The sequence below is a fragment of the Grammomys surdaster genome, unplaced genomic scaffold, assembly GCF_004785775.1.
Source record: "Grammomys surdaster isolate TR1022 unplaced genomic scaffold, NIH_TR_1.0 126121, whole genome shotgun sequence".
NCBI lineage: Eukaryota > Metazoa > Chordata > Mammalia > Rodentia > Muridae > Grammomys > Grammomys surdaster.
The window spans coordinates 5,427,554-5,439,803 of record NW_021620929.1 but is presented as its reverse complement, the minus strand read 5'-3'; the positions used below and the strand labels follow the sequence as shown (position 1 = coordinate 5,439,803).

At 47.1% G+C, this 12,250-nt stretch overlaps 1 protein-coding gene across 5 annotated transcripts in view; it reads left to right on the top strand.

Annotated features, from left to right (window-relative positions):
• The window catches only part of Tenm2 (teneurin transmembrane protein 2), a 939,787-nt gene that overhangs the window by 919,204 nt on the left and 8,333 nt on the right, over window positions 1-12,250 (top strand). For all 5 annotated transcript variants that reach the window (XM_028756460.1, XM_028756459.1, XM_028756458.1 and 2 more), the window contains 2 exons: window positions 47-343; window positions 2,515-4,129. In XM_028756460.1, coding sequence (XP_028612293.1) covers window positions 47-343; window positions 2,515-4,129 — 1,912 coding nt within the window. The remainder of the gene's footprint in view (window positions 1-46; window positions 344-2,514; window positions 4,130-12,250) is intronic.

Sequence of the window (12,250 nt, the reverse complement as noted above, 5' to 3'; positions counted from 1 at the left end):
CAGCCTGCTAGACGCCTTTCAAACCAGGTCCCTTTTGTTTCTACAGGTCCATGGAAGGAATCTCCTGTCCATTGATTATGACCGAAATATCCGTACAGAGAAGATCTATGACGACCACCGGAAATTCACCCTGAGGATCATTTACGACCAGGTGGGCCGCCCCTTCCTGTGGCTCCCAAGCAGTGGATTGGCAGCCGTCAATGTCTCCTACTTCTTCAATGGGCGCTTGGCTGGCCTCCAGCGTGGGGCCATGAGCGAGAGGACAGACATTGACAAGCAGGGCCGGATTGTGTCCCGCATGTTCGCCGACGGGAAAGTGTGGAGCTATTCCTATCTTGACAAGGTGGGTGACCATGGTGGACAGCCCATGAGCGGGGCTTCTGCTCCCCTTCCCACCACCACTCTGTCACCGCCCATCTCGGCTAGCCTGAGATATCTAGCCATAAGGCATCTTAACATTTTTAATAACTCCACATGGCTCCCTTCATGTTCCCCCAGCACTCACTGCTATTACCATTAAAAGGGGGGATGCTAGACAGCCAGTAATGGCATTGTTTTATTTAATTAAGAAAACAAAAATGAAAATGGGAAAGGCAGAGATGTTGAATCAAACTGAACCATCCGCTGACAGCAAGACAAAGCATTACGTATGAATTAGGAAGTCAGCAAGTCACTTCTGCGTCCCTAAATTAAGCCACAAGTGGAAGGAAATCTGCTGGAAACTGTGATACACACAGCTTCTCCTTCCAACTTTGGCCAAAGCAGCCAGCAGACTCTTTCTGCGTAGTCCCGTGTCTGACGGTACCGGCTTGGGGATCCTTCGTGGAGAAAGGCCTAGTGGAAGAACAGAATAAAGAGGCCCCTAAAAAGCACTTGCTGAGACCTTAAAAGGCTGCCCTGGCCCTCTAGTCACTGGGCAGGTCCTTTTATCTGGTTTGTCCTTTGTATAGGCTGGAGTCTTCCTTTCTCACCAAAACATTACGTGGATAACTCACAGGGGCTGAGGAGATGGTAAAATGCTTGTCTCTTCCATGTAAATGCCCGGAATCAGGCTCAGTGGTGCACACTTGTAACCCCAGTGCTAGGGGAGTGAGGCTGGAGACAGGAAACCCTTGGAAGCTTGCTGGCTAGCCAGCTTAGACAAAATGGTAGATTTAGGTTCAGTCAGAGACCCTATCTCAAAAAGTAAAATGGTAGGTACCCCCTAAGGTGGTACATGCCTTTAATCCAAGCCCTTGCAAGGCAGATACAGATCTCTGTGAGTTTGAGGCCAGCCTGGTCTACATAGCAAGTTCCAGGCTAGCCAGGACTGCGTAGTGAGACTCTTTCTCAAAGACAGATAGATAGGCGATAGATAGATAGATAGATAGATAGATAGATAGATAGATAGATAGACAGACAATGGAGAGCAATTAAAGAAGACAGCCAACATCAACCTCTGGCCTCCACAGACATGCACAGGTGAAATGCATACACACATGTGCACATATGTATGCACACATGCACAATCATGCCTATGTATAACTCACATACAGAGCAGTTAGTCTGCAGAAAGAGACCTCACCTAATGCTGTTCTCACTCTGACATAGTACCCTGGAATGGCTGTCAGGGAGGCAGGAGTCTTCCAGCTGCCTCTTGCTGGGGCTGTTCCTCCATGAAGAGTCACTGATTCTAGGGCATTTCGTCTTGTATCCATCTCTCAAAGGAAGAAGTGATCTCAGATTTTATCAAAGGCAATAAAAAGAGTACGCACACCTCTCTCCAGTGTGACCAGTGGCAAGTTAGCTCTAAACAGAGTTGTTATTGAACCTGGGGACAAACCCCATGCTTTCTGCCAGGCCTCCAGGCCCTCCACACTCACCACAGGCAAAGCTATATCATCTTTGGGGTGGGGACACAAGTGTAGGCTATCAGACCCTGCCTAGGTCCACTGAGTCAGTATGCCTTTCACAGGCTCGCCATTAAAGGTAAGGTCTGCCCTGGGCTACCGCCATGAACCGTTGGTACCGTATGAGCCATGAGTCTTTGGTCAAAGCTCCCTACACAGTCAAGTGTGGTGGTCATACCTTAAATCCTGCTGTTTGGGTGGCAGATGGATGCAGGTGGATCTCTGAGGATTGCAGGCCAGCCTGGTCTACATAGTGTGTTCCGAGATAGACAGGGCTACATGGTAGGGGGGAGGGGAAGGGGAAGGGGAAGCAGAGGGGAGAGAAAAGACGGGAGGGGAGAGGAGGGGAGGAAAGGAACGAGAAGGGAAGGAAGGGAAGGGAAAGGGAAAAAGGAGGAAAGAGGGAAAAGGGAAAAAGAGGGGAAAAGGGAAAAAGAGAAAAAAGGAAAAGGGGAAAAAAGGGAAAAAGGGAAAGAGGGAAAGGGAAAGGGAAAGGGAAGGGAATTTAAAAAAAAAGAAAAGGGGAAAAAGTCTCCACCCTCCACAGCTTCTGAAGTGGGGTTAAGTCTATCACTTGGGTACTTGGTCAAAAGAGCCAACTCATCCGTTCCCATTTCCTTCCCAGTCCATGGTCCTCCTGCTGCAGAGCCAACGTCAGTACATATTTGAATATGACTCCTCTGACCGCCTGCACGCAGTCACTATGCCCAGTGTTGCCCGGCACAGCATGTCCACACACACCTCCATTGGCTACATCCGAAACATCTACAACCCACCCGAAAGCAATGCATCAGTCATCTTTGACTACAGTGATGACGGCCGCATCCTAAAGACATCTTTCTTGGGCACTGGGCGCCAGGTGTTCTACAAGTATGGAAAACTCTCCAAGTTATCAGAGATAGTCTATGACAGCACTGCTGTCACCTTTGGGTATGATGAGACCACCGGTGTCCTGAAAATGGTCAATCTCCAAAGTGGAGGCTTCTCCTGTACCATCAGGTACCGAAAGGTTGGGCCCCTTGTGGACAAGCAGATTTACAGGTTCTCTGAGGAAGGCATGATCAACGCCAGGTTTGATTACACCTATCACGACAACAGTTTCCGCATTGCCAGCATCAAACCCGTCATAAGCGAGACTCCCCTTCCCGTTGACCTCTACCGCTATGACGAGATTTCCGGCAAGGTGGAACACTTTGGCAAGTTCGGGGTCATCTACTACGACATCAACCAGATCATCACCACTGCCGTCATGACACTCAGCAAGCACTTCGACACCCATGGGCGCATCAAGGAAGTGCAATATGAGATGTTCCGGTCCCTCATGTACTGGATGACGGTGCAATATGACAGTATGGGCAGAGTCATCAAGAGGGAACTGAAACTGGGGCCCTATGCCAACACCACAAAGTACACCTATGACTATGATGGGGACGGCCAGCTCCAGAGTGTGGCCGTCAATGACCGGCCTACCTGGCGCTATAGCTATGACCTCAATGGGAACCTGCACCTGCTAAACCCAGGAAACAGTGCTCGCCTCATGCCCTTACGCTATGACCTCCGTGACCGGATAACCAGGCTAGGGGACGTGCAGTACAAAATCGATGACGATGGTTATTTGTGCCAGAGAGGGTCCGACATCTTTGAATACAACTCGAAGGGCCTTCTAACGAGAGCATACAACAAGGCCAGCGGGTGGAGTGTGCAGTACCGCTATGACGGTGTGGGCCGCAGGGCTTCCTACAAGACCAACCTGGGCCACCACCTACAGTACTTCTACTCCGACCTCCACAATCCCACACGTATCACCCATGTTTACAACCACTCCAACTCTGAGATCACCTCACTGTACTATGACCTCCAGGGCCACCTCTTTGCCATGGAGAGCAGTAGTGGAGAAGAGTACTATGTGGCCTCAGATAACACAGGGACCCCTCTGGCTGTTTTCAGTATCAATGGTCTCATGATTAAGCAACTGCAGTACACAGCCTATGGGGAGATTTACTACGACTCCAATCCAGACTTTCAGATGGTCATTGGCTTCCACGGAGGCCTCTATGACCCCCTCACCAAGCTTGTCCACTTTACTCAGCGTGATTATGATGTGCTGGCAGGACGGTGGACATCCCCCGACTACACCATGTGGAGGAACGTAGGCAAGGAGCCAGCCCCCTTCAACCTGTACATGTTCAAGAACAACAATCCACTCAGCAATGAGCTGGATTTAAAGAACTACGTGACAGGTGAGACTTTGCTTGCCTGGGTAGGGCAGTGACTTCCCGTGAGGAGGCTGTCCTGGGAGACTGCTGGGCATCTGGGGGAGGGGCTTGCACTTTACAGTAGAACTCTAGTGCTGACAACCCAGAGCACTGAAGGATCGTGTCCAGAAAGGTGGAGGAACGGTGAGCCAGGTATAATGGGACATTTCCTGACCACTTCACATCTGGTCCATTGAAATGACTTTGCTGAGAGCCCTTCCTACCCCAGCAGGAATCAGCTAACAGAGAGGCCTATATCAGAAGTGTATAGCTCAGATTCTCTCAGCTAATAAACCAAAAGGCCTAGGGCTAGTGGCCCAGTCTCTCTCATGGAGGATAATGTAAAGTAAATGACCTTCATTCTAGGTAAAGACCTGGCCTGACTTCTCCCTGTAGTGTTAATGTTGTCATTAATAGGAAAGCAATGAGTTGGCAGGTGCCTGGTGCCTCAGCCCCGTTCCTGACCTCCAGAGGTTTCTCTGGTGACATATGTATACAGAGATCTAGCAGCGAGACAGATAGAAGGAAGTCATTGCACACGTGTACACGCATGCATGGAGTGGTGGGTGCTGTGGTGATGAGTAAAGACAGGACGAGGGTTAGCTGCCCAATTACGTATTCAGAAAGCTTTCATATAGTAGCACTGTGAGATCCATAGGATACAATGGTGGATACACCACTTCTCTCTCAAGGAAGTGTATATAGTGGGGGGGGGGAGGGGAACATGTGTGTGTGTGTGTGTGTGTGTGTGATGATTCATATATGAAAGATATGGCACAATAAAGAAGGACCTGCGTCAAACTGAGCCCACAGAAGGAAAGTGACCTACTCTAACTCAAGGTTGAAAAAAAGACTGAACAAAAGTCAGAAGGACACAAGAAGTTTGCAGATCGAGGTGTAAGGAGGTTCAATTGGAGAAAGGTGATCTACATCACAGAATTAACAAGAAATTGGTGAAATTAAGTTCCCTGCCCACTCCTCTATCCATCCATCCATCTGCCCATCCGGAAAAGATCCTGATGTATTTTAGGTGTAAAAGACATAAGACGGTTAGGAACAAAGCAAAGTGCTTGTCCTTAAAAAAAAAATAGACAAAGAAATCAGGATATATGGATGGATACAGACAAATCAGGTCCAAGAGGGCCAATGTCCAGCAAGCAGCCAAGGGTGATATCATCTGGCCATGCATTCTATAGAAGAAGAATAAAGGAAACCCAAGACCAGAGCTCCCCAAGTTCCAAGAGATCCACACTTCTTAGTTATGACCACAGAGGCACCCACTGTCAAGTGATCATTTGTCCAAAGAGAGAAAAGAGGCCACAGCTGCCTGGAGCAACAGGGCTCCCTTGGTGTATTACAGGGCAGTTATTGACTTCCGGGGTCAACTGTGTTCATGTAATAAATATGTCACTGATAACTCTCATAGCTTTAGAAGTTGAAACCAGTGTCTGCATCCAAGCAAAGCAGCTGGAACTTTTTGTACCCAAGAGCTATGGCGAACCTGGTTCCTCCTGCTGTCTCACCAGGAGCCTCTGCCTGCTTTGATGCCTGCCAGACCTTCCTCTCCTCCCCATTGCTAAACAAGACTTTGTCCCCAACTAACTGCCTTTCAAATTAAAGTACCTCTCAGGGAGACACACTCACATAAGCACACGTGCACACACGCACATGCACACACACGTAATGGTGAGTGTATGGAGATAAATAAGACAGGACAAGGGTTAGCTGTAGAGTGAGTGTTCCTATACACTGGGAGCTTTGCTGTGCAGCTAACTTTTGCGTAGAGAACTTTGTGTGGTGGAAGAGAGAGGAGAAGCCTGTTTTAGGAGAAGAAAGCCAGCAAAGGTGTAGACAAAGTATATCTGTCTTAGTTTGGGGAATGAAGGAACAAACATGCTTCACAAATTCACAAATATCCCCCATAGAAATAGGCTCTACACAGCCTTGCTTAGCACTGGACTTCTTAGACATTAATCAGCCAGAAGTGAATGAAGAGAATCCCACAGAAGGAGCTGCATAAATACCTGCTGCTGCCAAGGTTCAGATGAAACCATTCACAGACTCGCCCAGACCCTCACCTATATTCCTACTACCATGGGGAAAAAGAAAAAGAAAAATGAGATTATCAGGGTTTTCTAAATAGCAAGATGGCTTTCCTAATCTCCAGGCTTCATGGAGGCTGGATAAGTGGGAATCAAATCAATTTGAACGAAGTCCAGCCAAATTGAATCCAGAAACCATTAGAGAGAGTCTAAAATAAAGGGCAGATTCACAAAAGCTGCGGTGGCAGCTGAGAAGAGGACCCAGGAGCCAGCTGGGAGAGCAGCCAGGCCAGGCAGGACCACACCTGCAGCCACCTGCAGCCACCTGCAGCCACCTGCTTCCACCAGCTGACCCTCATAGAACAAGCCCAGCAAAGACCACCAGATCCTTCTCTACAGTTCTAACACTGGCTCACCTGCACACTCTGTCTAAGTCAGCCTTAATTTGCCACATAGGAGACTTGAAGTGTGATTGGACTCACTATTCACAACTTAAGGGGAAGAGGTAATGAAGATGTAGTCAGGAGAAACTCAAAGGACAGACCCTCTCTCTCTGGAATCTAGAGCTACACTGTTTGGAAACAGCTCTCTGAAAGAAGGTGGCTGCTCCCGGTGTACAAAAAAGCATCATGTTTGCTAAAGAACACTAGGGCAGAGAAAATCAGTCCAAAGGGAGTGGCTCAGTCTTGGACACAGTGGACCCATGCCCAGCCCAAGTCCCACCTGGTCCTCTGCCATGTCCTGATGTCAGAATCTGAGTACATCCCCAAACACCAATTCTAGTCTCACCATTCACTTGCTGTGTGACTTTATATGAGTGTCTTGAGCTTTCCAAGCCTTAGTCTTCCCAACTGTAAAATAATGGCGATAATTACACTCACCTCACAGAGTTGTTGAAACTATGAATCAGCCAGGTACACAGTGAGAGCTAATCACACACTCATTGATGAGAGTGGCAGCAGAGTGTAGACACACTAGCATACTGTTCTGGGAATGTGAGAGAAACCTCTAGGTGCACCTTGAAGTAAATCCAGCCTGAGCTCTATCAGATGGATCACTTTAGGGAAACATAAGCCCCAGACATTGGAGTTAAATGAACCTTCTAGAAGGAGCATGGTGAGCCGTGCTCCCTCTTACCCTTTCTCCATGAAGAATCTCGGCTGCACAAGCGGAAGGCATGCTGCAGTTGAGTGCTTAATCTCTCTAAGGAGAGCCACGCCCATTTCACGACACCTCCTTTGCATATTTAACTTAATGCCTGAAGGTGCTGTGACACTGTTCAGGGAGTGTACAGTGGTGATGGCAGCAGCTGGCGGTGGCTGTGGAGAATATGAGAAGAGGGGGGATAGCTGTTAGGACTGGCCATGTTGCCAGCACATGCCTCGTGGTCTGTCTCTAGACAGACCATTTGTTTAGGGACCTGTCTTTCATCACGCTTGCCACACTTCAGAGGGACTCAAGGGACCTGCACTGACCCCGGTGGGACCAGGGTATGATGTGTGTCTTGAATTGAGGTTTCGAAGTTTTACCTGAGAATCAAAGTATGTCAGAAATTTCAGGGCAGAGTTTGTATTGTCATTACACTTGTAAAGACAGCAGGGTGGGGGGGGGGGAGGAGGAAGGAAAGGAGGGAGAGAAGGGAGGGAGGGAGAGAAAAAGGAAGAAAGGGTGAGAGGAAAGAAGGAAAGGAAGGGAAGGAAGGAAAGAAGGAAATGAAGGAAGGAAATTAAGGAAAGAAGGGAGGGAGGGAGGGAGGGAGGGAGGGAGGGAGGGAAAGGAGGGAGGGAGGAGGGAGAGGAGGGAGGGAGGGAGAGAAAAAAGAAGGGAGGGAAGGAAAGGAAGGAAGGAAAGAAGGGATGAAAGGAGGAAATGAAGGAAGAAAATTAAAGAAGGAAGGATGAAAGGAACCTTAAAAAAACAAAAAGAAGAGAGAGGAAGAGAAGGAAAGGGACTGACAAAGAAAAGAAACAGACAAAAAAGAGCTGACCTGACAGTCCCCATTCACAGGTATGCGCTTTAAAACCCTTAGTCTTGGACAGGAAGGAGGTTCAGTGGGTCAAAGGAACTTGCTGACAGCCCTGATGACCCGGACCAACATAGTACAAGGAGAGAACCAACCCCCTCAAGTTGTCCTCTGACATACGCTATGCTGTGGTGGGCACTCCTGTCCCCAAATAAGTAAGTCTGATTTTAAAATAACAACTTTCTGCCCAGAGATGTGCAGAGGTGTCCTCTCACTGAAGAGAACACATGGGCTAGGGAGGGACTTCCTCAAAGGAGAAAGAGGATGGTGGGAACAAGGACTTCTCATGCTCTTCTTGAGGTTCCCCACAAGTCCTGTCCGTCTCTGATGAAATTTGGGCAGGTTTATAGGGCACGCAGATGAAAGATTCTGTGCCATGAGCACTGTGGGGACTAGACATTTCTCATGGTCTCTAAGCTCTTTTACATGATGCTGGCATATAGCAACCCCCCTTTAAGCACGTCTCATCTTTAGGCCAAGAGAGCAGGTCTAAGGCCTTCTGTGGTGGAGATCTAAATGGTGTTCGCAGGGGGCAGGCACCTTTGTCTCCTCTAAGTTTTAGTTTTTGGTTGCAAGTCAGTCTGCTGTCCTGTGTGGCAGCGATGGGGAGTTCCTTTTTGAAAAAAAAATGGATTTCCCAAAGTAAAGAAAATGGGGGAGCATATTTGTTTTTAGATTAGTAAGTAAATAATAGCACAGGTGACACCTGGGTGTGGTAGAAAATAGAAAGTCATAGAAAGTGGCCATAGATATCCAAAGTGGGGAGCCAGTGTCCTGCTGCACCAAGCACCTGCCTGCCTGACCATAGATCACTGGTAGAATAAAAGCCAGTCATTTCTGCTTGATATTAATCTGTTCCTTGTCTATCATCTATCTGTCTATCCCTTAGTGAGTGCAGGCATGTGTGGATGTACATGTGTTGTATGCATGTGTCTGTGTATGCACATGGGTATGGAGGACCAAGATCAAGGTATCTTTCCCTGTCTCTCTCCACCTTGTGTTTTGAGACAGAGTCTCTTGCTGGGCCTAGAGCAAGCTCTGGGGTTTGCCTGTCTCCGTCTCCTCTGCTCTAAGAGTACAGGCCTATCTGCTACCTCCAGGACTTCATGTACGTGCTGGGGGGGTCTAAACTCAGGTCCTCATGCTTACGAAGAAAGCACTTACCAACTGAGCTCTCTTCCCAGCCCCACAATGTACATTTCAAGACAATTTCAAACCTATTTTCATTTTTAAATTTTTATTATTTTTTATTTTTCTTTTGGTATTTTAAAATATAGAATAATGAGTTTCAATATGGCATTTTCATACATACATTTTCTTATATGCCCCCCAACTACACTACACTCCCCACCCACCAATCATTGTCCCTCTCTTTCCCCAATTATCCCACCTTCTGGCTTTATATCATATGCTATTACACACACACACACACACACACACACACACACACGCACACACACTTAGGATTCCTTTCCATGGCCAATCTTGACTGACACTAGACTCAGAGGCATGGAAGAGCCTTCTCTGAGAAGCAATATGAATGCCATAGTTGTACTTAAGACACATATGTACATGTATATAAGAACAGAGGACACATATGTGCATGTATATAAGAACAGAGGACACATGTGTGCATGTATATAAGAATAGGATTCTCACAGGACAGAAAACATGGCATTCTTCAGAGTCTGGCTTATTCCACTTAACATAAGAATTTCTATCCATTCTCCTGAAAATGTCGTAATTTCACTTTTCTTTACAACTAAAAATTTCATTTTGTGATCCAGGCAGTGAGTGATGGTACATGCCTTTAACCCCAGTACTTGGAAGGCAAAGGCAGGCAAATCTCTGTGAGCTCAAGGCCAGCGTGGTCTACAGATTGAGTTTCAGGACAGCCAGGGCTACACCGTGAAACCCTGTCTTGAAAAAAAAAATCATTTTGTGTACAAGCACCACATTTTCTTTATCCATTCATTTGTTAATGGACACCTAAGCTGATCCCATTTCTTAGCTATTGTGAATGGCATTTTTTTTTCAGGGTTTTACTACATATTAGCTCTGTGTGTCCTAGAATTTACTATGCAGACCAGGCTGAGACCACCTACCTCAGCCTCTCAAATGATCAAAAAGATCTACCACACACCAGGCAGAATAATATTCTTTTTTTTTTAAATGATTTATTTATTTTTATTTGCATTGGTGTTTTGCCTGCATATATATCTGTGTGGATGTGTTAATTTCCTGGAACTGGAGTTACAGACAGTTGTGAACGTCCATGAGTGCTGGGAATTGAACCTGGATCCTCTGGAAGGGCAGCCAGTGCTCTTAAGGGCTGAGCCATCTCTCCATGACTTTCATGTCATTTTTCTCTTTGTGGTGTTGGGAATGGAACTCAGGGTCTCGTGCATGCTAGGCAAGTCATCTGCTACTGGACCACAGGCCCTCACATTACCCTAAGCTGAACTCTCACCTCTGTAAAGCCCAGATCATTCAAACACAGAATGTGTCCACACAAAAGACAGGTGGGTCACAGATACCAGATCATCCCTCAGAGAGAGCAATTCTGTGCCTTTGTTTAATACCAACAGCAATGTCCAACTCCCACAACAGTCCTGGTACAGGAAGGAGTCACACCTGACCTCCCCAGTCTAGAGGGCAGGTCTAGAGGGGTCCTCTGTCACATTTGTGCTCCACTGGGTAGCTTTTACCAGGAATGTTCTAGTTCGTTCTTTCATTCCATACACTTACTGAGTATCTGTTTTGTGCCAAGCACCATTGTGAGGGAGACATCTGAGAATAAAATAAACTTTTAGGATCTGAGTATGGTAGCACATGCCTTTAATCCCAGCATTCAGGAGGCAGAGGCAGGAGGATCTCTATGACTTGGAGGCCACCCTGGTTTTCATAGCGGGCTCCAGGGGAGATCATGAGGTGGGTCCTTAGGTCCTTAAAGGTCCCTCAGTGACCTTGGCTTTTCCACTGATAAGAGTCTTCTGGGAGCTCTGAGCAAGGAAGTGGCCTTGTCTGCTCCATGTTGACAGGGTCATCTGACTACTGTACTGACAAGAAGGGCAAAGACTGGGAACAGCAAACTAATTAGACAGTCCAGGCAGGATGCCATGGGCCAGGAGGGTAGAGATGGCAGATGCAACAAGAAGCTAACACATTCCTGTATTGTTTTAAACAGTAAAAGCAAAGAATATAAATGAGCCCTCCCCCCAAAAAAAAAAATTCCACACCAAGGTAATTTCAGAAAACAAGGGAACTGAGGAGGTTTTGACATGAGACATGTGACTTTGCAAAGCGAAAAAAGGTTCATTTAACCCCCAGTTTGGAAGGTCAAGAGCTAGATGACAGACCGCCTGTTCCTGTGGGGTCTACCTCACAGCATGGCTGATAATGATGGTAGAATCACTTGTGTAACCGTGGGCACATCTCAAAGGACTGAAGGGGACAAGCTGGAGCCTTCCAGAACAGTCCTCTCAAGGCTTCCAAGGGTGGGCAGGGTATAGCTGAGTAGGTACAGTGCTTGCCTAACAAACGTGAAGCCCTGCTATCATTCTCAGCACCACAATGCAGCAAATAAGTTGACGGTAACCTCAGTACACCAGAGGAGGAGACAGGAGGATCAGAACTTTAAGGTCATCCTCAGCTACATAGTGAGTGCAAGGCCAGACTGGAATACCTGAGACCCAGTATCAAGGAAGGGGAAGAGAAAAAGAAACAGAACCCAACACCCCAATGACTTATGGACCTACCACAGGGCCAAGCTAAGGTACCACCACCTCCCAGTAACACCACCCTGGGGACTTTAATCACCTTGGGTCCTTGACATACAGTTAAACCATACCCAAACCCTAGCAATAGGTATCCAAACCAAAATTTGCACATGAAGGTTCACAGTAGCATTATTTATAATGGTTTAAAATATATATATAATTCAGCCAGTTATCTATCAATTGACAAATGGAGAAAATGTGAATTGTTAATACAATGAAACAATATCCTGCTAGAGAGAAAGAGAGAGAGAGAGAGAGAGAG